Source organism: Rana temporaria, chromosome 6 (genome assembly GCF_905171775.1).
Source record: "Rana temporaria chromosome 6, aRanTem1.1, whole genome shotgun sequence".
NCBI lineage: Eukaryota > Metazoa > Chordata > Amphibia > Anura > Ranidae > Rana > Rana temporaria.
Window position 1 is genome coordinate 39,377,304 of NC_053494.1, and position 26,743 is coordinate 39,404,046.

Sequence of the window (26,743 nt, forward strand, 5' to 3'; positions counted from 1 at the left end):
TGCAGTTATTACTGTTACTGTAGCAGTAGCTTGTTTAAAGTAAAACTTTGGCCTAAAGTGGATTTTTCTCTGTCTTCCTTTGCCACATTTGGCACAACATTTGTTTTTGGCGAGTGGGTACCTAGTTTTGATAGGTATCCACTCCCACCTCCGCTAGGATTGCCTAGGTGACCTCAACATAAGTTTTTCCCCCCTCCTCTTTGCATGAAGCCTCCTGGGTCATGTCTCAGGTCACAGAAGTCTGCAGGACCATTCACCGCTCAGCAGGAAGCCAGCTATGAAGCCACAAGGAGTCAGAGCTGGCTTCCTCTTAGTATGCATGCTGGTGCAGTGGACCCGAAGACGTGTGAGGACAGCGCTGGATTGCTGGGCAGGTAAGTGTCATTTTTATTAAACGGCAGCAGCTACAGTAACTTTAATTTTTTTCTTTCCTATTTAAGCCATCATATTATGTCTGCAATCTCTGACCACCTCCTATATTCTCTGGCAATCTCTTGTGTCATGATCATAGTCCTTGACTATATCCTATTTTGTGTGTGCTGCCCCTGGCAATGGATATTTGTCCAATTTTAGGTGCAGCCCCTTGGTGATGTCGGGAGCCACACTTGAAGCCCCCCCCATATAAAAAAAAAGTTGTCCATCTCTGCCATATTGTTTTATAGAACACAAGAAGCTATTTATAATGGCATTATATTTATATTATATATATATATTTTTTTTAATCAGCTAACATCAGAAGTGAAACTCTTGAAGTCTCAGATGGGTACATCAGACCAGAGCCTCTCCATCAACAATGAGACTATCAACTCTCTAAGGTATTTTAAAAAAAAAATTACTTTGTGCAGCCTAATTTAAGTATGATTAATTGTATATTGTTTGTATATTGTTTGTAGATTATGCATTACACTAAATGGATCTGTAATATAGAACAGCACAAGTGATAATCTATCTTTAAAGCGGAGGTTCACCCTAAAAAACATCTATGAACCATCCCGTACAGCAGGGGTGGGGAACCTTTTTTCTGCCGAGGGCCATTTGGATTTTTGTAACATCATTCGGGGGCCGTACAAAATGATCAACTTAAAAATTAGCCTGTTATAGCGGGGATTAAACGTGTCCCCCCCCCCTGCATCACTGGACCCCTCTACATTACACAGCACCCTGCATCACTGGACCCCTTTACATTACACAGCACCTTGCACCTCTGGACCCCTTTACATTACACAGCACCCTGCATCACTGGACCCCTTTACATTACACAGCACCCTGCACCTCTGGACCCCTTTACATTACACAGCACCCTGCATCACTGGACCCTTTACACTACACAGCACCCTGCATCACTGGACCCCTTTACATTACACAGCACCCTGCACCTCTGGACCCCTTTACATTACACAGCACCCTGCATCACTGGATCCCTTTACATTACACAGCACCCTGCATCACTGGACCCCTTTACATTACACAGCACCCTGCATCACTGGACCCCTTTACATTACATAGCACCCTGCACTGTGCAGGACATTAATACATGAGTTACCATGACCATTGACCAGTGCAGGACATTTACCTAGGGTTGCCACCTGTACGGGATTGACCCGGACAGTACGGGGTTTGAATCATGTGTCCGGGTCTCCTTCCGCCTTCTACCCGGACACATGATTCAAACTGTACTGTGGCTTAGCTGGTGGAGGAACACTAGTAGTTAAAGTTGGTAGGGGAAAGTTCTTATCCTTATACAGCAGTTCGGACAATTTAATCTGAGCCTCAATGTCCTCTTCTATACAGATACAGTGAGTAATGTAATTGCCGGGATCAGCAGCACAAGGATTACTCTGCAGGGACTATTTGATGGTTTTCGGGCTCAGGCGGAGTAATCCTTGTGCAGAGGTTCTCAGCAATTACATTACTCAGCCAGGGTATCTGTATAGAAGAGGACGTGGGGAGATTAGATTGTCAGGACTCAGAACTGCTGAATAAAGATAAGAACTTCCCCTAATGACATTGTGATTTTTTTTTAATATGCAGCATGGGGGATGGGGGTAAATGTCCTGCACTGGTCATGGTAACTCACAGTGCAGGACATTAATACATGAGTTACTATGACCAGTGCAACTGTGTAGGTAGGACATTTACCCCCTCCCCCCGCCGCCATGCTGAATATTAAAAAAATCACAGACAGTCATCACCGTTAATAATCTTCAGACTGCATACAGAATGATGCAGTCTGAGGATTATTAACTTTGATGACTGTCTGTGATTTTTTTAATATGCAGCATAGCGGCGGGGGGAGGGGGGGTAAATGTCCTGCACAGTGCACAGAACATTAATACATAAGTTACCATGACCAGTGAAGGACATTTACCCCCCCCCCACGACATGCTGCATATTAAAAAGATCATATTCATCATTATTAAATGTAAATATGATCTTTTTAATATGCAGAATGTGGGTGGGGGGGTAAATGTCCTGCACTGGTCATGGTAACTTATGTATTAATGTTCTGTGCACTGTGCAGGACATTTACCCCCCCTTCCCCCGCCGCTATGCTGCATATTAAAAAAATTCGCTGTATTTCATGATGCTGTCTGGCTGCCTTACTTGCTGCTGGAAATGGTTCCTCGTCGGTGGCGCTGGCTCGTCCTCTCTATGCTCCTCCCATCAGTGCCATCCCAGCCAGCATGTCACGCCGCCGGGCGGGGCTGTAAACCTAGGGAAGCATCTTAGCTGCAGTGCAATGGCTGGAGGCTGGCGCCGGCTAACAGGGGCGGGCCGCAGGAGCGGAGTTAATGCTATTGGTTGGAGGCTGGCGCCGGCTAACAGGGACGGGCCGCAGGAGCGGAGTAAATGTATTGCTAAACACACGGACAATGAATGAATGATCGCCATGATCATCCATTCATTGTCAGTGTGTTTAGCAATACATTTACTCCGCTCCATAGTGACAATCGGCGGCGGTGTTTTACAATCGCATGGGGGGCCGGATTAAATGATTTCGCGGGCCGCAAGCGGCCCGCGGGCCGCAGGTTCCCCACCCCTGCCGTACAGCATACTAGCGTCAGCTATAGTATGTTGTTTTTTTTTTCGCTGTATTTACCGTTTAATCCTTCAGTTTCGTTTCAGACTCCCGCGGGGAGTAGGCGTTCCTATGAAGAGGGGAACATGATTGACGTCCGGCTATGGCGCGTCACGCGTTCTGAAAATAGCCGGAGTAGGACTCGGCTCTTCACGGCGCTATACCGCGCCTGCGCACAGACTAGGAGCTGACTGCGCAGGCGCCGTATATATCCGAGTCCTATTTCGGCTATTTTCGGAATGCGTGACGCGCCATAGCCGGACGTCAATCATGTTCCCCTCTTCATAGGAACGCCTATTTCCCCGCCGGAGTCTGAAAAGAAACTGGACGATTAAACGGTAAATACAGCAGCAACAAAAAAAAACAAAAAACACCCTATAGCTGACGCTAGTATGCTGGATGGGATGGTAGATAAAGAATTTTTTTTTTTTTAGGGTGAACCCCCGCTTTAAGTTAATCTGTTGCATATAAGGTAAGATCATTGCTGAAGAGACATAGAGGGTAATGATAAAAGGGCCTTTTACATTCACGCCGTTGCTGAGTAATCAGTGATGCAAAATCTGTATTTATAACACCTGTTATTGGCTTGGTTACTACTGCACATATCCTTTTTCCATCATGGCAGTTTATGCTTTAAGTTTTTTTTTGGCTTTTTCTCTCTGCAGTAGTTGGTCATCTCCAGTTGTTCTTCTCTGCAATGCATAAACCTGGACACACTCCGTTCTTAGCAGTCTGGCATAGGTTCAGTGTACAAGCTCCAAAAGAGACTCGGATCAGTATTTTTTTGTCCTCGATCAGCACCTGCTTGACACATTAGCATCATGGGTTTGATTAGACCAGGGGTAGGCAACCTCGGACCTCCAGCTGTTTTGAAACTACAAGTCCCATGAGACATTGTACTGTCTTCCCTGATGTAACGCGTTGCGCAAACTGTTGGCGCTATATAAATCCTGTATAATAATTGCAAGACACTGACAATCACAAGAATGACACCTAGAGACAGATGCATGATGGGATTTGTAGTTTCACCACAGCTGGAGGGCTGAGGTTGCCTACCCCTGAATTAGACCATATTTTGATAAAGAAAATTGTCTCTAACATTAATATGAACATGTACACACTCTAGCAGTACCAATCAAAGTTTTACTGCAGTTGCTATAATGGAATGTGCCACCTCACTGTGCTTTGACACAACTGTTTTTTAGTCCAAATCATAATTGCATGGGAAAGGGTGACAACAGTACAGCTGAAATGAGTGAGTGTTGTCATATTAGAAGAATTGCCTGTGGACATACCTTGCTGGTTGGATACTCGGGTAAGGTTTAAATGAAAGCAGGAAATATACAGAAATAGATTACACTTTTTGAGATTACATGAACAAGATATTTGGTTCAAGTATTATGATTAACATGCACTAGAAAAATGTGAAATATATGTATATTTATAGAAAGAAATGGAAATACTGTGCTGTCATAATGATTCCAAGCAAATACTAATGCTGCAACTTAAAATGTGAGATACACACAAAATGAACATAAATAAGAAAAAACAAGCTGCACAAATATTATGAGTGTTGACCACTGAGTGGACAATCAAAGATGAAGAAGGTCTCCAAAGAGAATGTAGAACCCAATCTTAGTGAAATTCAATGAAAAATTAGTCAAATAAAAATTGAGTCTCTGTGACAAAAATAAATGAAAAGTGATTCAAAGAGTGATCGTCTCTCTCAAGATGTGCTGCTCCTCTGGAGGAAACAAATGGTGTAAAAAACACCACAAAAGGTGACCAGATAGCAAAGAGGATCTTCCACCAGTGATTATCAGCTTCTTACCAGATGAGAAGATCCCAATTAGAGATCTTATGTGAGCCTGTGGCTATGAACCCAGCCTCAAGGTTTGTCTGGCAAGGATGTCTTCACCCCAAATCTCTCAGATCCTCTGCAGCTCAGGACGATGTTGATCACACCCAAACAAGAGGAAAGGAAAGAAGGGCGCACATAGCTTAATCCAATAATAAATTTAATAAAATATGAAAATTAAAAACACACTCACATTTGAGTAGATTTAAAATTGCGTGTAAAAATTCTCTAGCCGACCAGCCAACACAGCCCGTTCACTCCGGGACTCAGTGTAACGCAGCGCCCGGAGCATGGTGGGACTGTGACGTCATAAGAGGCCTATATAAATCGGTGCGAGCCGCCGCACATGGCATTGCAGCGGGAGGAAGCGACGTGTCAACATCGGAGAAGAAGGCGGCGGCAGAAGCCGACAGAAGCCCGGGCACCCCCGCCGAAGACGTCGAATAAGAAGACCGGGAGGGGGCCGCTGTAAAAGAGCTAAAGAACAAAGCTGCCCCCCCCGGCGGAAGAGAACCAGACGGCGGTGAAGACCTGCACACCCCCCCCAGAAGACATCGAAGAAGCAACCCCCCCTCGTAAAAGAGCTAAAGAAGAGAGGGGGCCCCCGGAGCTGACTAATAAATTTAATAACCCTGTGTTGTGTTTTTTTTTACATATTTTTTTTTCCGCCAGGTGAATGGGTAGGGGTACGATGTACCCCATACTCATTCACCTAGGGTGGGGGGCCGGCATCTAGGGGCCCCCCTTTATTAAAGGGGGCTCCCGGATTCCGATAAGCTCCCCTCCCGCAGACCCCGACAACCAACGGCCAGGGTTGTCGGGAAGAGGCCCTGTCCTCATCAACATGGGGACAGGTGCTTTGGGGTGGGGGGGCACAGGGCATCCCAAAGCACCAACCCCTCCATGTTGAGGGCATGCGGCCTGGCACGGTTAAGGAGGGGGGGCGCTCGCCCGTCCCCACCGCTTTCCTGACCGGCCGGGCTGCTGCTCGGATACGGGTCTGGTATGGATTTTGGGGGAACCCCACGCCGGTTTTTCGGCGCAGGGGGTGTTTCCTTAAAATCCATAGCAGACCCAAGGGCCTGGTATGCTCCTGTAGGGGGGGACCCATGCCAAATTTTTAGTTGAAATTTGGCGTGGAGTTCCTCAAGATTCATACCAAACTCAGCTCACACAGTGCACTGCAGTTATGTGCCGATAGCTGCGGGATTTCGCAGCTGGACGCATCCAGTTCTATTTTTTCTATCCGCACAAAACCGCGGGGAAAAACATCGCAGGTAACCGTAGTGTGTGAATGATGTCATAGGAAAGCATTGTGTGCTTCTAGCTGCGGTAAAATCCGCAGCTAAAAGCACCATTCTATCCGTCCGTCTGAAAGGGGCCTTACAGTGCTGTAGTCCTGTGTTCTGTCTCCACCGGGAATGCTTTTTACCTGGGGGTTGCATGCTCTTAAATGTTTGCTGTGGCTTTCTGGTGGATGCTCTGGTTTCCTTTCACAAGCCATGAGCATAATATATATATTTACTTTACTGTGCATACCTTTCTAGTAGGGGTGCAAAGGATCGTCATTGATCCGTGATCCGAACCGAACCGCACACACGTGATCCGAGGATTGTTTTCTAAAAATAATAATAATAATTTGCGCATGTTCAGTCCACACACAGCGTGGTCATGGCGAACGGAGGAGCTTGAATGCCCCGCGTCATTTAAATCCCCTGTATGGGAGCATTTTGGCTTCCCTGTCAAATATAATGATGAAGGAAAGAGGTTAGTGGATAAAACCGTGACGGTGTGTAGGCACTGTGGCACAAGAATGCCATATGACAGTGGGAACACTTCAAGTATTGTCACTAGGGGTGCAACTGATCCGTACGGATCAGCACCTTCGGGTCGGGACACACAGCGATCCACGGGCCTCCCGGGTCCATAGGAAAGGCCGCGGCTTCGGCCTAGCTATCGAAGCGGCGGCCATCGAGGTCCACCCGGCGCGGGGGATGCAGGCTGCTCCTCGGAAGTTTGTGGGCACTTGAGCTCAATATGTCATTGACTCCTAACAGCCCAGCGATGAGCTCCATGCTGCACCTTGAGAAATCCACACGGGGAGCCGCTGCCGCCGCGGCACCGGGCGTCCTGCTGCTTGCCAGAGAAGAGAGAGGAGGCGATCGGGGGGATCTGTATGGACTGAGCACGTAGGGGGGATTTTCACTAGACACTCAGCCCGCCGATCAATGACACTAAAGGGATCTGATGATTGGGATAGTTCAGGTCACAGTAGGGAACTGGTGACACCACTTTCGTACATGGGGCTGCGACTTCCACTTGGCTGCACATATAAGTATTGCGAGATGCAGTTATTTCAACACAAAACAGAGCTTATATGCTTAAATACAGTATTTGTAAATCTGACGGACTGTTTCAATGTGAAAATCAGAGGTGTTCTGTCACATTAGCAATAAACAGTCCGTCGGATTTCCAAACACTGTATTTAAGCACATAAGCTCCGTTTTGTGTTGAGAAGAACTGTGAAATTGTCTTTTTTTTTTTTTTTTTTTTGCTGATCCGTGACTCCTGATCCGAGGATCGATCCGATCCGTGAGTTTTTTGATCCGTTGCATCCCTACTTTCTAGCTAAGGTAAATATGTTTTAAGTAGATTTAAACTCTGTATGTATCCTAAACAATGGCCTTTTTAAGTCTGTATTTTTAATAACGAGCATTAACATTACTTTTAAGATATTGGGAACATAGCAGTCTCTCCTAGCAATACCAGGGGACCCTCTCCAACATTCAAACACCTGCGTACACACTGGATCCAGGGGAGTTTCAGATGGTAACTTGCATGTTGCCCTCCTGCGATGTCCTGCTGTGGGTGTTGACGAGTCGCTTTTGACAGATGCCAATTTCTCTTCTGTTCATGGACGGACAGAGCAGCCTTTGACCTTAGGGTTATATCCGCTTCCTTCAGGAGAGTTTAGGCAGAAAAAAAGCACTTTAAGTGTTAACAACACTTTCCTCAGTGCAGGGTCTGATGTTCGTCTGCGAGTCGGTTCTGGATACGCTCCCCTTGCTTTCCAGGGCCTCCGCCTATGCGGTGGTATTGCGCCACCTTGTGTGGCTGAAATGCTGGTCTGCTGACCAATCCTCAAAAAAGGCCTTGGTGGATTTACCCTTTAATGGTGAGCGGCTTTTTGGGTCATCCCTGGATGACATCATTAAGGATGCCACGGGTGGTAAGAGCACCCTGCTTCCACAGTCTGGGAAGGGCAAGGAGCCTCGCCGTAAGCAAGGGCCCTCCTTTGCTACCCCCAAGCGGTTTTTTTTGTGCGCCCAGCACGGCGGGTAAAAATCTGCAAGACGCTGAGGCCCCGCTGCGGGGCGGAGGCGTGCCTGGTACCGCAAGCCTAACAAGCCTGCGGACAAACCTGCTTCCGCATGATGCCCCTGCCCATGTCTCAGGTGGGTGGCCGACTTCGCGAATTCACGGCTCGGTGGAGGTCTCTTCTTTCCGACCGTTGGGTTTGCGACGTAGTTTCCTCAGGGTACAAGAAAGAATTTCTCTCTTGTCCACCAAACGGGTTCTTTTCTTCCAACCTCCAGCTTCCTCCGGTATGCCACCTGGCTCTGGCGGGGGCTGTCCAGGATCTTCTGGTCAGGGGAGTGATTGTGCCAGTTCCCTCACAGGAACGGTTTCAGGGGTTTTACTCCAATCTGTGCTCCTCAAGAAGGAAGGGGTCTGTCCAATCCTGGACCTCAAGGCCCTCAATTGTTTTGTCAAGGTACACAAATTCAGGATGGGGTCGATTCACTCGGTGATAGCGGCACTCCATCAATGTATACAAATGAGTAACATGATACCCTTATCGCATGCGAAAACGATTGTGCTGTCTGAAGTCCAATTTAAGACCAAATGACCTTAAACAATATAAAAATATCAATTCCAAGCACAAAACTTTATAACTTTAAACAATCTTTCTAAAATGTGTGTGAGTGGGTAACTTTATTTTTATTGTCATCCGTATGGAATTGCAGTTGCTATTGACAGATATCTGATACATTACAGACATTTGAGCCACTGGGTGAACACATTGGTAAGTAGCAGTGTGTCTCTGTTTGGAGGAACCACAATCTTCTCCCATTATATCAAATTAAGGTCACCAAAATCTGCTCAGTGACAGTCTGATTGAGTTAGTGCCTGTAGCAAGCCTCTGAAGGAATACATACAAACATGTCTGTTGTATTAGAGTATTTGCAGTTAACCCTATTGATTCTGCAAAAACTTTGAGTAACAATCTCATGGATTCTGAATGAATTGAAAAAACTGTAAAAAAATATATCCAATAAAAGAAAGTTGTGGTAGAATGACATTTGAGCAATTGCTAAATAAAGGAGAATATGAGTTGGCTGTAAACTTTCTAGATTTTTAGCTTTTGGGTTAACAATAAATGGCACTGCAGATCAGTAATAAAAGTAACGCGCATTAAGAAATACCCTGGTGCGAATGGGTTTTTAATGAAGATGGAAAACATAAAAGAAAATTAACTGTATTGATTTTTGTATTTTTTTTAAAGGCTCCTCTTTAAGAGAAAAATAATAACATATCATTTATAGTTCTAGTCAGGTTGAAAAAAGACACAAATTCATCTAGTTCAACCAATAAAAAAAACATACAATCCCATATGCACAATCCTATACCTACAGTTGATCCAGAGGAAGGCGAAAAACCCCAACAAAACATGTTCCAATATGCTACAGCAGGGATCCTTTCTGATCCCCTGAGAGGCAATCAACATTTACCCTGGATCAACCTTACCTATAAATGTTTGTACCCAGTTATGTTATGTACATTTTGGAATGAATACAGGCGTCTTTTTTTAAAGCAATCTACTGAGCTGGCCAGAACCAGCTCTTGAGGGAGTCTATTCCACATTTTCACAGCTCTTACCATGAAGAAACCGTTTCTCTAATTGTAAAGAGTGCCAAAGTGAAAAACCCAACACCAAGTTCACTTTTTGAACCTCTTATGTTTTTATACATGCTGATCATATCCCTCTTAATCTTCTCTTCACAAGAGAGAATAAATTTGGTTCTAATCTTCCCTCATAGCTGTGCTCCTCCATGCACTGCAATCAGTGGATGGCGAGTAGGTATGAGCCGAACACCTCCCTGGTTCGGTTCGCACAAGAACATGCGGGCAGGCAAAAACAATTGTAAGAACAAGCGAACACCGTTAACGTTTTTTGGGCATGAACATAAAAAATTAAAAGTTTTCATTTATTTTAAAGGCTTTTGTGCAAGTTATTGCCATAAAAAGTGTATGGGGACCCGGGTCCTGCCCCAGGGAACATGCAAAAAAAGTTTTAAAAATGGTTGTTTTTTTGCGGTAATGCCTCGTTTTCACTGAGCGGAATGGTTCTGGTCTTTACAGTTTGGAACGGTTAGAATGGTCCGGTCTATTCTGGTGAGCGTTTCCACTGCAAGTCGGACCGTCAGGGGCCATACAGGGTTTAGAAAAAATGCCTAGTGTGTCCAATCAGTGGAATGTATTGTAGCTCCGCCCTAACCGAACTGTTCCATTTTCTATGGCCCCACATCTGAAGCAGGACTCAAAATGGTGCGGTACGGTTCGGTTTTATGGCACACTTTCATAATGGAAACACCCAAAATAGCATACCGTACCGAACCGATCCTCTCAGTGGAAACGAGGCAAAAAAAGCCCCCAGACGTTGTCCGGAGGCCCCACCCCCTTGTGACGTCACCACCTGGGCATGATGCGGACCTCCGTATGACATCATTGGGCGGCCCCGCCCCAATGGCTATATAAGTCATGGCGGACCCAGCATTGTAGCAGGAGAGAGCGTTCATTTTGGACACTTTTGGGGGGTTAACAGGTAGGGGCACACCCCCCCCCCCCCCTTTCCTGGGCTGTGCACTCAGATATGGGTTCGGTATGGATTTTGAGGGGAGCCCCACACCATTTTTTTTTTGGGGGGGGGGGCCTACACCAGTGTTTTTTTTTTGTTCAATTTGGCGAGTGTTCCCCTTCAATATCCTCAACGCACAAGATGATCCGATTTGTGGCACAGTTTTTATTCAAATCAATGGGTGCTCATAGGGAACCATTGATTATGAACAGCGGCAGAGAAACGCTGCTAAAAGTTAGCACGTCTAAACATGCATTAACACCAATGCAAAAAGCTACGAAAAGCAAGTTTTTCCAGCTGCTTTTTCCAGACGGTTGTAGCGGATTTACAGCTCGTTTTTTCTAACGCCCTGCGTGCAAGAGGCCTAAAATAATATCTACAGTTATAACACATAGAAGGTGCTCAGTTATGTGCTATATAGGTTCTGAGGTTTAATGCGGTGTGAACTGTATGCTGTTTTAAGAAAGAGACGTTCCCCAGTTTTACTGAGGTTTAGTTTTTTCTTCAATGTTTTCATACAGGGGTGTCCAGTGACTGTCCATCCTGAGATAGCTCTGTGTGTTTATTGAGCTCTCTATTCAGTTTACCCCCATTTTTGTTGTGGTACTTTAAATCTGCCTGGCTTTGATTACTAGTAGCAGAGAAGAGATTGAACTTGATATTATCGTCGTCGTTCTGCACATCTGTCACACCACTTCCCCACATGCACAAATTAGATTTCCTTCATTCTGTGGCTCTTGTAATAGAAGGTGTAGAGAAACAGCTTACATCGTGACCGCAGGGGTAAAATTCCTGACTGTGTTTGAACCCAAGCTTATTTGGCTCTAATTGTGATTAACGAGAGCAGGGAGCAGCTCCCAGAGAAGACCAGAGGTGGGCAGAAAGACATATAGTCCATTAAGTAGCACAATCTCAGATTTGATGAAACAGATGCATTAGTTTGATAAATCATGCCATAGTGAAAGGGTTAACAATAAATCAAAAAAATCCAAGTGTTTTATTTGTATTCTGTAAGCTTCGCACAATCTCCCCATTGTTGTTTGGATAGGCTTAACCTTTCCTTTACCAGAGCTGCATTCAGTGTATTATTGGTCTATCCAGCAGAGAGATAGATTACTGGGCTCTTGTTCAGAATATCTTTTTATTACATGTTTTCCATGCTTCTAGGAATTATCATCTTCAGGGCACTGTAGGTAGTCAGATTGGACATCACAGTTGCTAGCTGGGCAGGTAGGACTGAGCGTGTCTGGATTGTGCAAACAAAGTTCATTTTGGCATTGTCATGTTGGCTTAGTGCTAACACGTTATCTGCACATTGAATGCATCTTTTTTGTCCTGGTTTTGGAGCTGTGAAAGTGAACATCAATTAAAAAAAAAAAAAAATATCCACTTTTATGATGGGGGAAAATGTAATTAAAAAAAAAAACTGTTCTTGGAAGTTAGTCCTGTTTTGTGGATAATGAAAGATAATATTTATATTTCTTCTGACAGCTGAAAACAGCAGGAATACTAAGTGGGAGGGTCTGCTTACTATATTCACATGATCAGTCCCAGTATTACAGTAACAGAAAATCTCCTGGAAAGTCAGTGGGCCAATCAAATCAGAAAATTAGATATCTGAGTAATCTCTGCACAAACAGCACACACAATGCCACCTGCTTGCAATGGTTGTGAAAAAATAAATACAACTAGATTGTTTGCTGGTACAGAAAAAACACAGCTGCTTGCAAAGTTAAATATAAAATGTACTTTTTAACAACATTACATTACAAAATGGCTTGTGTAGAAATTGTTAGATCAGTTCTTTAAAGCAGAGATCCACCCAAAAGTGGATCTTCAGCTTTAAGGCCTCCTCCCCAGCTCTTGTTTGGGAAACTAAGCTTTTTCGGGGGAGCGGGTTCCCGTTTTTGACAGGTACCCGCTGCCACTTCCGTTCCGGCCGCCTTAGACAATCGGAAGCGGAAGTTCTCCTTCCCCCTCCCTCCTGAAGTTTTCTGGTACACATGACAGGTCCTAGAAAACACGGTGAGCACCCGGCTGTGAAGCCGCAAGCTGTCACAGCCGGGTGCCAAAAGTAGAGATGCCGGCGCCGCAGAGGGAGAACAGAGGAAGAAACTGCTGGAGTGAGTGCACCGCTGGATCATGGCACAGGTGAGTATGTATTTATTAAAATAAAGCATCTACAGTTTTTGTAGCTGCTGACTTTTAATAAACACATAAGTGACCAAGACTCCACTTTAACTAAAATAAAGTTCCCTTGAAACCTGTCACAATCATAGGAAATTTATTCTGAAGGTCCTATCTTATCCTGTCCCTACTCCTATATCTCAGCCATTCTCAACCAGGGTTCCTCCAGAGGTTGCTAGGGGTTTCTTTAGCTCTGGCCGACTGACCTATCTGATGATGCATGCGCACTGAATACCTGTGCTGCCATTATGCTATTGTTGGGTGTCCAGTGCATTTCTATACATTTGAGAAGGGGTGGGCTCCCTCTAGGCATACCTGCCCTTAATCTATCCATTATTATATTTGTTCTCCAATTTTGGACGCTCTCAAAATTTATAGAGTAGGACTGCAGTACACTAGAGTGCCATAAAGGGGTTGAACCAAAAAAAAAAAAACTGACCGCTCAGGTCAGAGCCGCTGTATTAACAACGCAATGTTAGTATAGCAATCTCCCCTGCTGAGCTATTGTGTTCTGACAGAAGGGTGGTCCCTCCGCCAATACTTTGGTCAGTGTTGTCAGCCACTGGCTGACAGCGCTGACCAGGACTTAGTCGGCAGACCTTTTTCGGTCATGGTCGGCTTCTGTCGCATTGGCTGCTGACATTCAACCCATGTATACTATAGCTTATATCTCCCACCTTACCAGCACCATTACATTAGTTCCTCCATGCTTGACAGAAGGCATCAAGCACTTCTCCAACTTTTTTTTATTTGTTTTACATACCACCTCCAAAAACATCAAACTAGTGCCCCATGCACACTATGTGTTTGGCCCTGGTTATTAAGACACCCATCTTTAGGCGTGGCACAGTTCACAGGACCCCTCCCCAGTCATCTGTTGTGCTTAATAGTTCTATCACCGACACTACAGGACATTGTAGAACCCTAGGGGTTGTGGGGAGGAACCACTGAGAGCTGCCAAGAACCAGAAGATCAACACTTCCGAAGAGTCTTCAAGTGGCAATTTCCCTACATTGCAGAGGCATGGGCAGTGGGTGGTGTGTGTGTGTGTGTGTGTATGTGTATATATATATATATATATATATATGTATGTATGTATGTATATGTGTATATATATATATATATAAAATATATTTTAAGGGGACAGTTTTATTTGCTTTTGGATTTTAGAGAGCATTGCTTTTTAAACAGAATAATCCATAATAATAATGTTTTGTTTTTTTATAGCCAAGTTAATACGTAAACAATATCTGCTGTAGTATGATGGGTACCAGCAGCCAGAGCCTTGCCTACATGAGACATTGCAAGACCCTGACAGTCACAGGCATGACTCAGAGGCAGAGGCATTATGGCGTTTGTATTTTCACCACAGCTGGAGGGCCAAGGTTGCCTGCCCCTGATGTACTGTATATATTTTCTTCATTAGTGGAGAAATGCAATGTCTTTCAGCAGAAGTAACACTGTTTTACTTTAAAGCAGAACTCCACCCATTTAAAAGTTAGCGGCTACAAAAGTGTTTTGTAGCTGCTGACTTATTTTTTTTGTTGTTTAATAAATGTTCATTAAAAAACAAAATAAAGTATACATGACAAAGACAAGCCAACTTGAGAACTAGAAGTGCAACAAATGTTAAGTGCAAGGAGGCACGTGAACCTAGCTACTCTTAAGGTAAAAGAACACACATCAATCACCAACCTGTATGGCACATTGACAACTATTGGGAGTTAGCTCTAGCCTCACACAAAAATATAAGAAAAAAAAAAAGTAGATAAGTGAAAAAGAAAAGTAAAACGAGGGGAAAAATAAAAAAAAAGGACAGAGGGAGAGAGGTAAGGGGAAGGTAGGGAGGGTAAAACCCTGTCTCAGACAAACATCTGCATATATAAGAAACCATGAAGAGTCAACTCGGGTAGTATGAAACATTATATAGCTGCTGACTTTTAATAATCAGACACTCACCTGCCCCACGATCCAGCGATGCGGGCGCATGGAGCCCCACTCTTCTCCTCCTTCTCTCTGCATCGCTGGTGTCCTATCAGTATGGGTCCCCTATCAGATAGTGTCCGGCCTGGACTGCGCATGCGCAATCGAAGATCACGGAAATCTGAGAATGAACATCTGTTGTTGGAGCATGCACAGTTAACACGCCGCTCTCTCTATCAGATGGGGGACCCATCAAGATAGAACAGCGCTGCCTGCGCGCACTAATACAGCAAGGGGCGGATGTTTTTTTCTAAGGGGTGGGTGTATTATGCTTATCCACACCGCTCGCTGATAGAGCATTTGAGAAAAGCACTGCCCATCATAAATTTCTTGTGTTCGGCCTCTTATAATCATATCCACCCCTTTGATAAAACCATCCGCCCCTTGCTGTATTGGAGCGCGGGCAGCGCTGTTCTATCTTGATGGGTCCCCCATCTGATAGAGTGAGCGGTGTGGATAAGCATCCGGAGCAGTGTTAATTGCACATGCTCCAACTACTGCTGATGGAACAGATGTTCATTCTCTGAGATTTCCGTGGTCTCTGATTGCGCATGCACAGTCCAGGCCGGGCACAATCTGATAGGGGACCCATATTGATAGAACACCGGCATTGTTACTGTGGGCGCCCGGCTGCACTCTGTGATTGGCTGTGCAATCTTCTGGGACCTGTGCCGAGGTGATCTTCCTTCTGGTGCCGCAACGCCAGGGAGGAAGTGGGAGCTGGGTGCCCGTAGGAAACGGGGTACCCGCTCCTCCCCCAAATGTGGCATGTCAGGGGGTCACCTACACTTAAAGCAAAAGTTCAATTTTTGGGTGGAACTCCACTTTGTGTCCTAATTACTAATGAAATGAATTGTTGCATGTTATTTCAGGTCCTGATACTACTGTTTGTTTGCTGTACTTTGTTCCATCCATTACAACTGCAAAGGGCTTCCTGCCCAAAAAATGGTCCTAAGATGTAATAATTTTTAGAAATTTAGATCACATTTTGACATTACAACAAAGGGTGCACACAAAAAAGGGGGGCAAAGAGAGGAGGAATACGAGGGATACATCTGTCATGGTCCCAATGAAAACCGTAAGAACGGAGAGACATATCAACCTTTTGTGTTTTAACGAGGGTACCCTCCTTGTTCCGGAACATTCGGTCCATGTGGTCAAACCTCACTCCTGTGCGGGGAAGGATTTGGGCGATCCCAATCAGAGTCATAAGGTGATGCATGTATGACTCAAAGTACATTTAAAATTGAGATACCATGAATTGTCAGGAATTGGGTAACTCCTCGGGTAGTGTTAACAAAATGAAAACAAGAGTTCTCACCATGTTCATTGGCTAAGTGAACACATCCTATGTAGAGCTGTCAACTGTTTGATGTTGGTTCGTTGGTCTCTTAAAAGAGGGATCTGCTAAGGCCAATAAAGCAACATCCAGGCTAGATGAAACTTGGCTTGTGTCACATATGTGGTCTTTCCAGGCTGGCCAGGTAAATTCAAATCGTTCTCGGGTGTCTTTACAGGTTAGCGAACCATTCTTCTGCCTCCATGATCTCATTCACCTTCCCAATTTAGTCAACCTTGCTTGAAATGTGCTGGCTTTTCCAGTGTACTGGTATGAGGCGTTTAGCTGGATTGAGGAGATGGGGAGAGCACTGTGTTTGTAGCGAGAAATGAGCATGGGGGGATGTGGAGCAATCTGATGTGCTTGCTATCCATGGACCAAAAAAGTGCTAGTAGTGGGCACTCCCACCATATATGGATAAGTGTTCCCTTCATTCCACATCCCCTCCAACACCGGTCAGAGGTGTAGGGATAAATTCTAGCCAGGGATGAGGGGGTACACTGTACTACCTCAATAAAAGCTTGTAATTATTCTCTTGGAGTCTACAGAACTCGAGTGGTCAGGCAATAAAGGTGATGCAACTGCTCATCAGTGAATTCACACTGTAGGTTTTTATGCTTCATACATATTATTTTAACGCCAATAATACTAAATATGTTTGCTATTACCCTTTTTTATTTATGTATTGTTTTTATTAGGAACTTTTAGCTTTGAGGGCAACATACTTTCCTGTACACACTTTTGGGTTTAGCAGAGCTTCCAGAACTCATTGGGGCTGTAGAGGCAACTATGATGCTCGGCCTTCTCATTGACAACCACCACAGCTCATAGTTTACAGAGATCAGATAGGTGGCATATGCTGTAACACTGTTCAGATCTTAAATACATACATTGGAAAGAAATATTTTATACTGCAGATGGCTTTTGGCACACTAAAATAGAAACAGCCCATCTGGTGTTATTTATTACTACTATGCTCATTTCTTCTGCATTATACAACATTAAAACATTGCTGGATATTAATGATAATTTCATCGTTGTTAAAGGTGAACTATGCACATTAAACTTTGTTTATTCATTGTAATTCATAAACATGTTTACACAATTCTGTAACACTCTGCATGTTGGTCACATAAAATATATAATAATGTTTGATAGACTAAGTCAACATAGTTTAGATTAAAAAAAAAGTCTGGAAACGAATAATCCTCCATAAAGAAAAACAAATATAGGATTTTTTCATTAAAAAAGCACATTTAAAATAAGTGTGGCAGACCCTTTTCAGTAAAACACACACTGTTTTTTTTTTTTTTTTCTTTATATAATCGCATAGGGACTTTGTCCCCTATGTGATGTTTTTTTGGTGACAGGTTCTCTTTATTGAGATATGCAGGGTCTAAAAGACCTTGAACGTCTCCCCTGTGCTCCACTAAAATTATTTCCTGGCTGAGGTAGCCGGGGAGACACAGAGAGCTTGGCCCAGTAGTGACATGAAAGACCTCTCTTTTTGGGTCATAAGAAGAAGGGGAGGAGACATGTGTCCACTCTTCTCCTTCTCTTCCAGCTGCCAGCACCTGCCATGGAGATCCTGGGCGTGCAAATGGGCAAACTGAGCTCGATAGGCACCTGTACTGGGGTGTGTGAGAGCGAATGGGTGGCAGCGGAGCCGTCTCAATGCTCTCACCTGACAAGCAGGAGTCTGTCAATTTCACACACAATCCTGATGGCTACAGCCACCAGATTGTGTGCAATATCCACCCTTGTCAGGTCAGGTACAACATATGGTGGCGAAAGGGTTAAACTCAAAAGCAAACATATTATATTATATTGCAGCTTACCAATTCATAAATGTGATGGCTGCATTAGTTGTCTATTTAAGCTTCATTTTACCTTCATCTGGTGATCCAGCCAGTAAGTCTCTCTTGTTTTTTTGAAGCTCTCCAGTAGAATGTGTTAGTTTACGTGGATGAGAGACTTGACACCGGCAGGCGTGATTAAAATTATCAGCTTTTATTTATTCATGCAAAGCCTTTATTACAAAAGAAAATATCTGTTTGCTTTATAACTGGTTAAAAAATGGGAGCTAGAATTTGGCCTCAGTTTGTTAGTGTATCTAAATCTGCTATTGAATTTAGCACTTCCGTTGCCAGAGGGGGGGGGGGGGCGGGGGACTAAAGAAATGAAAACAAATGCAGCCACCATGTCTAATACTTGCTAAACTGCAGTATAATAAAGGTTTGAGTTTAATACCGCTTTACATTCTTTCGTCAGTGGTATATTTTACAGATCAGGAAGGAACACATATATAAGGTCCGTTTGGGTTTGTAAACGCTTTAGCCGGCCATAGACTGTTTTTTTTTTTTTTTAAATCTTGGCCAGTTCAGCAAGATTGATCGATGAACTAGGGTACAACCAGCCTGCCAGATTTGACTTGCCGTTACTGCTAGCAGCTGGCATAGCCGTTGGCAATAATAGAAACAAAAAACACAATAATTGAGCGCACTCCCTATAGAAATCTATATGAACAATACCTGGAATAGGGGGGGGGGGAAGGGGAAGAGGGATGGAATAATTGGTACTGTGAGCAAAGTTCAAGAAAGTGGTCTATGGAAGTACACTAGTCCAATTAAACAATGTCCATAGCACTATGTTAATAATGCTTTGCTTTGATGGCAGCCAGCTAACAGATGAAGCAATCTGTAGAAGGACAAGAAGAAACACAATGCAGCGCCTTCTAAGACTTTCGAGCCTTCGAGACTTTCAAGTCTCTTCATCAGGCTTCACTGCCTGATGAAGAGACTTGAAAGTCTCGAACGCGCGCACCTCCCGTGCCCGGAAGTGACGTCCAACACGCAGCACACAGTGGAGACCTGACCGCTTCTCGATAGTTCCGAGGGCGCTTGGTTCCTGCCGCCACCGCTGTACACAAGCAAGGACAGCTCCATATGTCTGCACGAGGGCACACCGTTGTCTCTGGGATCCCCGCAGATGATACATTTTACATTTCCATGCTTTTACCTACATCCCGTTTGTGAGTAGGCTTTTTATATGTTTCAATCATTTTTTCAACATTAAACCTACCTGATACGCTTAGAAGTCGCTGCATTGTGTTTCTTCTTGCCGTTGGCAATAATCACTGTCTTCTCCCGGCGGGAATTGCTTCCCTCCGCTGGGAGAATATAATGGGGGTTATTTACGAAAGGCAAATCCACTTTACTCTACAAGTACAAACTACAAATGCAAAGTGCAGTCGCTGTAAATTTGAGGGGTAGATCTGAAATGTGGGGAAACTGCTGATTTTAGTATCCAATCATATGCAAGCTAAAATGCTGTTTTTTTTATGTTCCCCTCGGATCTACAGCAACAGCATTTTCAAGTGCACTTTGCACTTGTAGTTTGGACTTGTAGTGCAAAGTGGATTTGTCTTTAGTAAATAACCCCCAATATGTTGGCAAGGAGGATTTCCCTGTCAGCATTGTGTGTGTTGATGGAGCAACTGTGCAACTTTCAGGAAAGAAATGTGCACCATCTATGGCCTGCCTTAGTCTTGATATAAGATATCCTCTACAAAAGATGTACGTGTTTTTCAGTAGGTCAGCAGACTTCTAGAAACAATGAAACACAACCACTATGTAGCACTGCCAAGCAGGAAGCAGAGCCTGAATATGCAATAAGCAATTACTTCATGGCAGATACAGCTACAATTACAAATTATACATGGAAACAACATTTTTAAATCTTAAAACAACATACAAGGAAGAAGCTGAGTGATAGTCAACAATTAAATACTTGTATTCACTATACAGTGCATTATATTGTGTCCAATAGCAACACAAATGTCTGTCTGTTTCTATCCCCCAATATGCTTTTTTGTCTTGTGTACACGAATATACTTGCATTGTCTGATTATAGCTACCCATATATGACAGGCTTCTGTGTTTTCTCCTCTTTCTATACGATGTTGCTGTGTACCACTTACATAATTAGGACAAATGTGTCAATCTAAATGTGAATTGTCAGTTACCTCGTGTGTAGTCACACGACGATCAGCCATATTATGACCACCCACCTAATATTGAGTAGTTTCCCCCTTTGCCACCAAACTAGCCCTAAACCATCATGTCATGGACTCCAAAGTAGCATTAATATGATGTAAAAGATGACATGATTGATCAGACCAGGCTGCCTTCTTCGATTGTTCTCTGGTCCAGTTCTGATGCTCATGTGCTCACTGTAGGCGCGGACATGGGTCAGCATGGGCACTCTGATCAGTCTGCGGCTCTGCAGCCTCATACATAAGAAACTATGGAGGTTATTTACTAAAGGAAAATCCACTTTGCACTACAAGTGCAAAGTGCAGTTGCTGTAAATCTGAGGGGTAGATCTGAAATGAGGGGAAGCTCTGCTGATTTTTTTTTATCCAATCGTGTGCAAGATAAAATGCAGTTTTTTATTTTCCTTGCATGTCCCCCTCGGATCTACAGTGACTGCACTTTCAGTGCAATTTCAAGTGCACTTTGCACTTGTAGTGCAAAGTGGATTTGCCTTTAGTAAATAACCTCCTGTGTGTTCTGATACCTTTCTATCAGAACCAGATTTAGCCTTTTCAGGAATTTGAGCCACAATAGCTCTTGCATTGGATTGGACTACAATGGCCAGCCTTTGCTCACCACATGCATCGATGAGCCTTGGTTGCCCTTGACCCTGTTATCAGTTTTCCTTTTTTGGACAATTTTTTGGTAGGTCCTAACCACTGCAGACCAGGAACATCACACATGAGCTGCAGTTTTGAAGGTGCTATGACCCAGTCCTTTTCAGATCAATATGCTTGCCATTTTTCTTTTTTTTTGCTTCATCACATCAGTTTCAAAGACATGTTCATTTGCTGCCTAAAATATCCCACCCACTTTCAGGTGCCATTGTAACAAGATAATTACTGTTATTCACTTTACCTGTCATTGGTCATAATGTTATGGCAGATCAATGTATAATCACCTTATAAGGCCAACTGTTTCCATTTGTAGTCACTGAGCATACTGAATATGCAACTAAATGGTCTTCTGGGACAGTGTTGCAGATGACAAAATGCTTCTGAGTGTATTATTATTCCATGCATGTCACTTCATATTGTATTCCCCATGCTCCATTTCTCTGCAGGTTGAAAATTGAGGAGCTTGAATCTGAACGTGGCCGGCTAGAGGAGGCTAACAAAGTCCTGGAGATGAAGCTGGAGAGACTATGTCTTAGCGTAAGTAATCAAGTAATCAAATCCTCTTGACACACAGGTCTTTGGCCATCAAACTCTGTCATCACTCTCATATAAGGAGTAATGCTGACTGGCAGCAAGAGAAGGAGGTCATCTACAAATAATGATTGATGTTCACACTTTCCAGAGTCTCCCTTTTAGTTGGTCCCCATCTTTCCACTTGTCACCAACTTTCTTATAAGGTGGACATTCCTCCCTCTACATTATATATTATGTTTCCCACCTTGGGGCAGTAGTCTGAGTCGGCTTGGCAAAGCCAATTGCCAGTAAACGTATTGTTTTGTTTATTTTTTTGGCACATTACTATTCTATTCACCCTAATGCAGACTAAATTATATCATCATTTATATAACTAACATAATTGGATTGCTGCACAGATAATGCTGCAAATTCAATTTGTTCAAAGTAAAAAAAATAGGAACATCAAAACAACAGTTCTCGGGTGTAGAAGTTAGATTCACCCTAATTTAAAGTGGTTGTAAACCCTTACAACACACTTTTTTGCTACAGGTAAGCCTATAATAAGGCTTACCTGTAGCTACCCTGGATATCTCCTGAAGGTGAACGGTTTAGGAGATATCCCCTGTCCCCTGCATGTCATTGGCACATGTGCACTAAAGAAAACCGAAGCAATGACACGTATGTGTGCGGGAGTGACGTCATCACATGATGACATTGCGGCTCCGGCCAATCACAGCGCCGGAGCGGCGATACCCATAAGTAACCCCCGGGAGAGATATCGCCGGCCGGAGGTGGTACGAGGACCGCTGTGGGGGCTTCTATGTAAGGTAATTCATAATGAGCTAGTAGGCTATGCCTACTAGCTCATTATGCATTTGTCTTGCAGGAAACCCCACTGTTGCTAAGCAAACTGCCCTAATTCTCAAAGACATGGGGCATAATCCATCATACCTTGTAATGTCCATGTAATCTGGAAAACAAAATCTAATTGCTAAATACTCTGCTGCACTTAGTTTGGAGGTAAGCATTTATATCCAAATTGTACAATACCGATTACAGGGCTTGCATTCATGGACCACATGAGCTACTTTCAGGTGATTGGACACCAACAAAAAAAAAACTGTTTTGGTATGCTGACCCACTGTGTGGGGTTGGCCTTTAATGTTTGCTTCTGGCACTGCATTCTGCATTAGATGCTCACCATGGCACATTGTGGCAATGTGTGTAGTTAGCCGCAGGGTGCTGTACAGGGCTATGACCCTCTGTGTCCCAGACCCTGAAGACCCTTTTGGGGGTGTGCCCACAGTGACGAATGATGCCTCTAATAGACCCAATAACAGGGATAAGGTATGGAAGGGTTTCCCTGTAAATTGGACCGTTCTCAGCTGTAGACAAACTTGTAGGGCTTAGCACTCTAATAGCACTAGATATGTTGGCACAGAAATAGTGAATGTTTCACGGGGTGTTGCTCCCCATTGTACTTGTCTCAAACATTTTCAGCGACAAAAGTATTTAAACTTTTCTAATTTTAAATTTACCGTCTTTTCTTATCTGGAATTGTATGGTTACAGTTGCAACACACCATATGGCTGACGCACGCCATATCAGCTTGAAATGTTCACACCACTGCATTTCCTGCTACAGAGGCACAGCCAAGGAACACAGTCAATGCCTGGGTTACAGTGGCTCTTGTTTTCTGGACATGCAAAGCCCCATATCTTCCGCATTCCATGCTTTAAATACCCCACTACCCACCAGTGATCAGATCAATGGTGAAAGGGTGACTGGAACAAAAAGGCTGAAAATGGGCATTCTACTGCCTAGGCCATAGGGGAAACTCAAAACACAACTCAAAACACTCAATGTAACAGCTTAAGGATGAAATGGAGGAAAGTGATGGGAGTTTTTCGAAACCCCCTACATTTTATGAGCCAGAAGCTTTACCTTATCAACAAACACTCTCCACTCTTAGCTCACTGATTGATGTGGTGCAAACTAGCTTTTTTCCCAGCAGCACCTAAATCAGGCAGAAAGTCACATGATTTTATGGCAATTTTGACACAATTTTGTACAGGTCATAAGGTCATCAATGTAAAAAGCAGGAAAACACCTGTAATCTGCCTTAAAAGAAGCTCATATACTTTTTGAGCTTAATGCATTTTGCTTTAGGCGATAGAATACTCACAACAAGGGCCATTTAAATGAATGGGATTTTGCTTGCTGGGCATTTTGGACCTTTTGAGATGAGCGTTTTATGAACATTTTATGAGCTGTAAATGGGCCCTTAGTATGGATGCTCTAGAGTAGTGGTCATCAACCCTGTCTTTAGGACCCACTAAACAGGCCAGGTTTGCAAGATAACTGAAATACATAACAGGTGATATCATTTGCAGTATTCTGGTCTGCATCTCCCCAAGGTAATACATAAAACCTGGCCTGTTAGTGGAACCTGAGGACAAGGTTGTTGACCACTGCTCTAGAGAATGTAATTCACCAAGTTTCTAGCATGTGTCTAATCTATGTTCATGTGTGCAGGATTTTGTGGTAACTTGATCAGCTGGACCTGATGTGTTTTTATGAATGAATTACACCATCTTCCAGGTAGGAGAGTGGTGTTGAGAATCGCCCAAGTGGTAAAGCTGATATTTATTGTCCCCATAATGTTATAAAAACACTGTCAATGTGTTTTGTGGCCCTATACTGGCCACTTCCTCAGAATATATGTATTTTATTAGCATTGCAGCTTTTTTGTAGTCCAAATTATGAGAGCAGCCCAGGGTGACAACATGGCTTTTCAAAAGATAAAGTACCAGTAGTGAGTGTTGTCACACTACAGCAAGAATAGCATTACTGGCAGGATCACCAGATAAATTAAACTGGGAAATTAACATTGGAAATAAGGCAGCTTCCTTGTTTAGGGACTGGTAAGTTGCAAAATATTATACCTTTTGCAGGATTTAGAAATGCTTGAAAGCCTGGGTTTGTCATATAGGTTTTTCTATAAGGTGTAATCATTCCATTCAGTTAGTCTCCCAATTTGTAGTGAGGAACTTGAGATGCAAGGAGAAGTAGCCTGCTAGGGAGAGGACAGTAGTGATACTGTTATTGTTGTTTTGCAGCTGCTATTTGAAACAACTACTGTGAAGATGCAATGAATTACAATGCATTACTCTTTCAATGAGCAGGTTTTTTTTTTTTTACATTTTGCAAAAATGCAAATGCAAACAAGTGCACTTCAAAAGTCGCAAATCCAGAGGCAAGCTGATATAGAAATTTTACTAAATTACATTAAGAGCATTGGCCCACCCATTTTTTTTCCTGCAGATTGCTTTTGGTGCATGCCTTTGATGGGCAGCACCATTGGGCAACAGTGATCTGCAAGAAACTAAAGGTATTCAACCATAAAAGCTGGTGAAAATTGGTGTACCAGAGTGATCATAGATTTATAGCAATTTAAAACTGAGCATTTATTAAAAATGCATTAAAGAGTAACCATTATTCAAAATTGCATAGCTAAATAAGTAAATTCACAGATATAGGCAGCAAAGCTAAATGTGGACCTTGCCTGTAATTGTAAAAGGACCCCTACCCCTCACAAGCTACAAAGTCTATTTATCAGCCAGTTAGGCTACCTGTCATATTAAAGGACCACTAAGAAGGTTTACAAAGGCATTGGGGCAAGCTTGAATTCACAGGAACATTTTAGATATGTATATAACCTCAGCTGCCTGTATTTGGATCTACTGATTTCTTTTTCACATGCAGACTTCACAGAAGATAGTAATGCACATGTTACACCTTATGACCAAATATTCCCTGGGTTTATTTTAAGAAGAAGTTTTCTTTAAAATAAATATTCTCTTCTCCCACCCTATTGAGAGAGATGCAGAAAAAAAAAAAAAAAAAAAACGGTAGGGGTCACCCTGACACTCTATATAAACTTCATTGAAGTACAACTCTGTGCTGTCCATTAAAGATATAGTGGCAATATTTGCTTGATGGATTGCACTTAATTGCTCATTTAAACATGTGGGTTGAGAGGTCACATTGCTTAATTTATTCCAGAGGGATGATCTTTTGCTTTCTATGACCTAACTCATTAATCGCTGCCCTAGTATTTAAGTTGATATTCTAAACGGTGCTGAAGAATTTGCTGGCAACATTCAGTTAATGAGTCTAAATTTATACCTATGGATGCTTTTACTGAGCCATTTTGGAGACCACCAACAATTTTAACCACTTTAATACAGGACACTTCCCCCCTTCCTGCCCAGGACAATTTTCAGCTTTCAGTGTTGTTGCACTTTGAATGACAATTGCCATGCCATGCAACACTGTACACAAACTATGTTTTTTATCATTTTCTTCCCACAAATAGAGTGTTCTTTTGGTGGTATTTGATCACCACTGGGATATTTTGCTAAACAAACTAAAAAAGTCAAACTGTTGAAAAAAAATGTTTCCTTTGTTCCTGTTATACCACCGATTGCTGCTTTGCGCACTAGCAGCTTATCCTGCTGGACGTCATATGACGCCAAGTCAGGATAACAGAGCCACATTGTGGACGTCCGTCTGCAATGGTGCAGGCGGGAAGTGGTTAAATGGTAAAATTTATTTTATTTTTAGATGACATCAGTTCTAGTTTATTCAATTTCAGATGTCTTCTGGTGTGTACTGTAGCCATACAATTTCAGCACAATAGTCTTAGGATTAAATGCACCATTCTCTTTAGCTAATTCGGAGAGAGAGAGAGATGCGCCACATGCCTTTCTAAACCAATACCAGGACACATTATGACTAGTTTAAGATGTATTGGCATAACTTTATAGTGTATGACACTCTAGTTTACACAGTTCTTAGTTACAACCATTAATGCTTGCACTTATTGATGTATTAACTTTGACAACTCCATGTAGATATGCCGTGGGAATAGTAGGATATGTTAAATTGATATGTGTTTGAAATGGCACATTTAGAGTTGATAGTCCAGATACAAATTCTTAATCTGACATTACAGGACACAGGCTTAGTTATATACAACGGGGCGTTATGCCACCTTTAGATGACTTGACTGTACTCAAGGAAAACAAGGAGAATGCAGCTCCACATTTATGCCAATAATTTTGGAATAGGATGTACAGAAAGCTCAT

General features: G+C 43.2%; 1 protein-coding gene across 2 annotated transcripts in view; it reads left to right on the forward strand.

Annotated features, from left to right (window-relative positions):
- Nucleotides 1-26,743, forward strand: part of MAD1L1 (mitotic arrest deficient 1 like 1) — a 915,026-nt gene that overhangs the window by 460,912 nt on the left and 427,371 nt on the right. For both annotated transcript variants that reach the window (XM_040356690.1, XM_040356691.1), the window contains 2 exons: nt 727-815; nt 21,524-21,614. In XM_040356690.1, the coding sequence (XP_040212624.1) occupies nt 727-815; nt 21,524-21,614 (180 nt within the window). The remainder of the gene's footprint in view (nt 1-726; nt 816-21,523; nt 21,615-26,743) is intronic.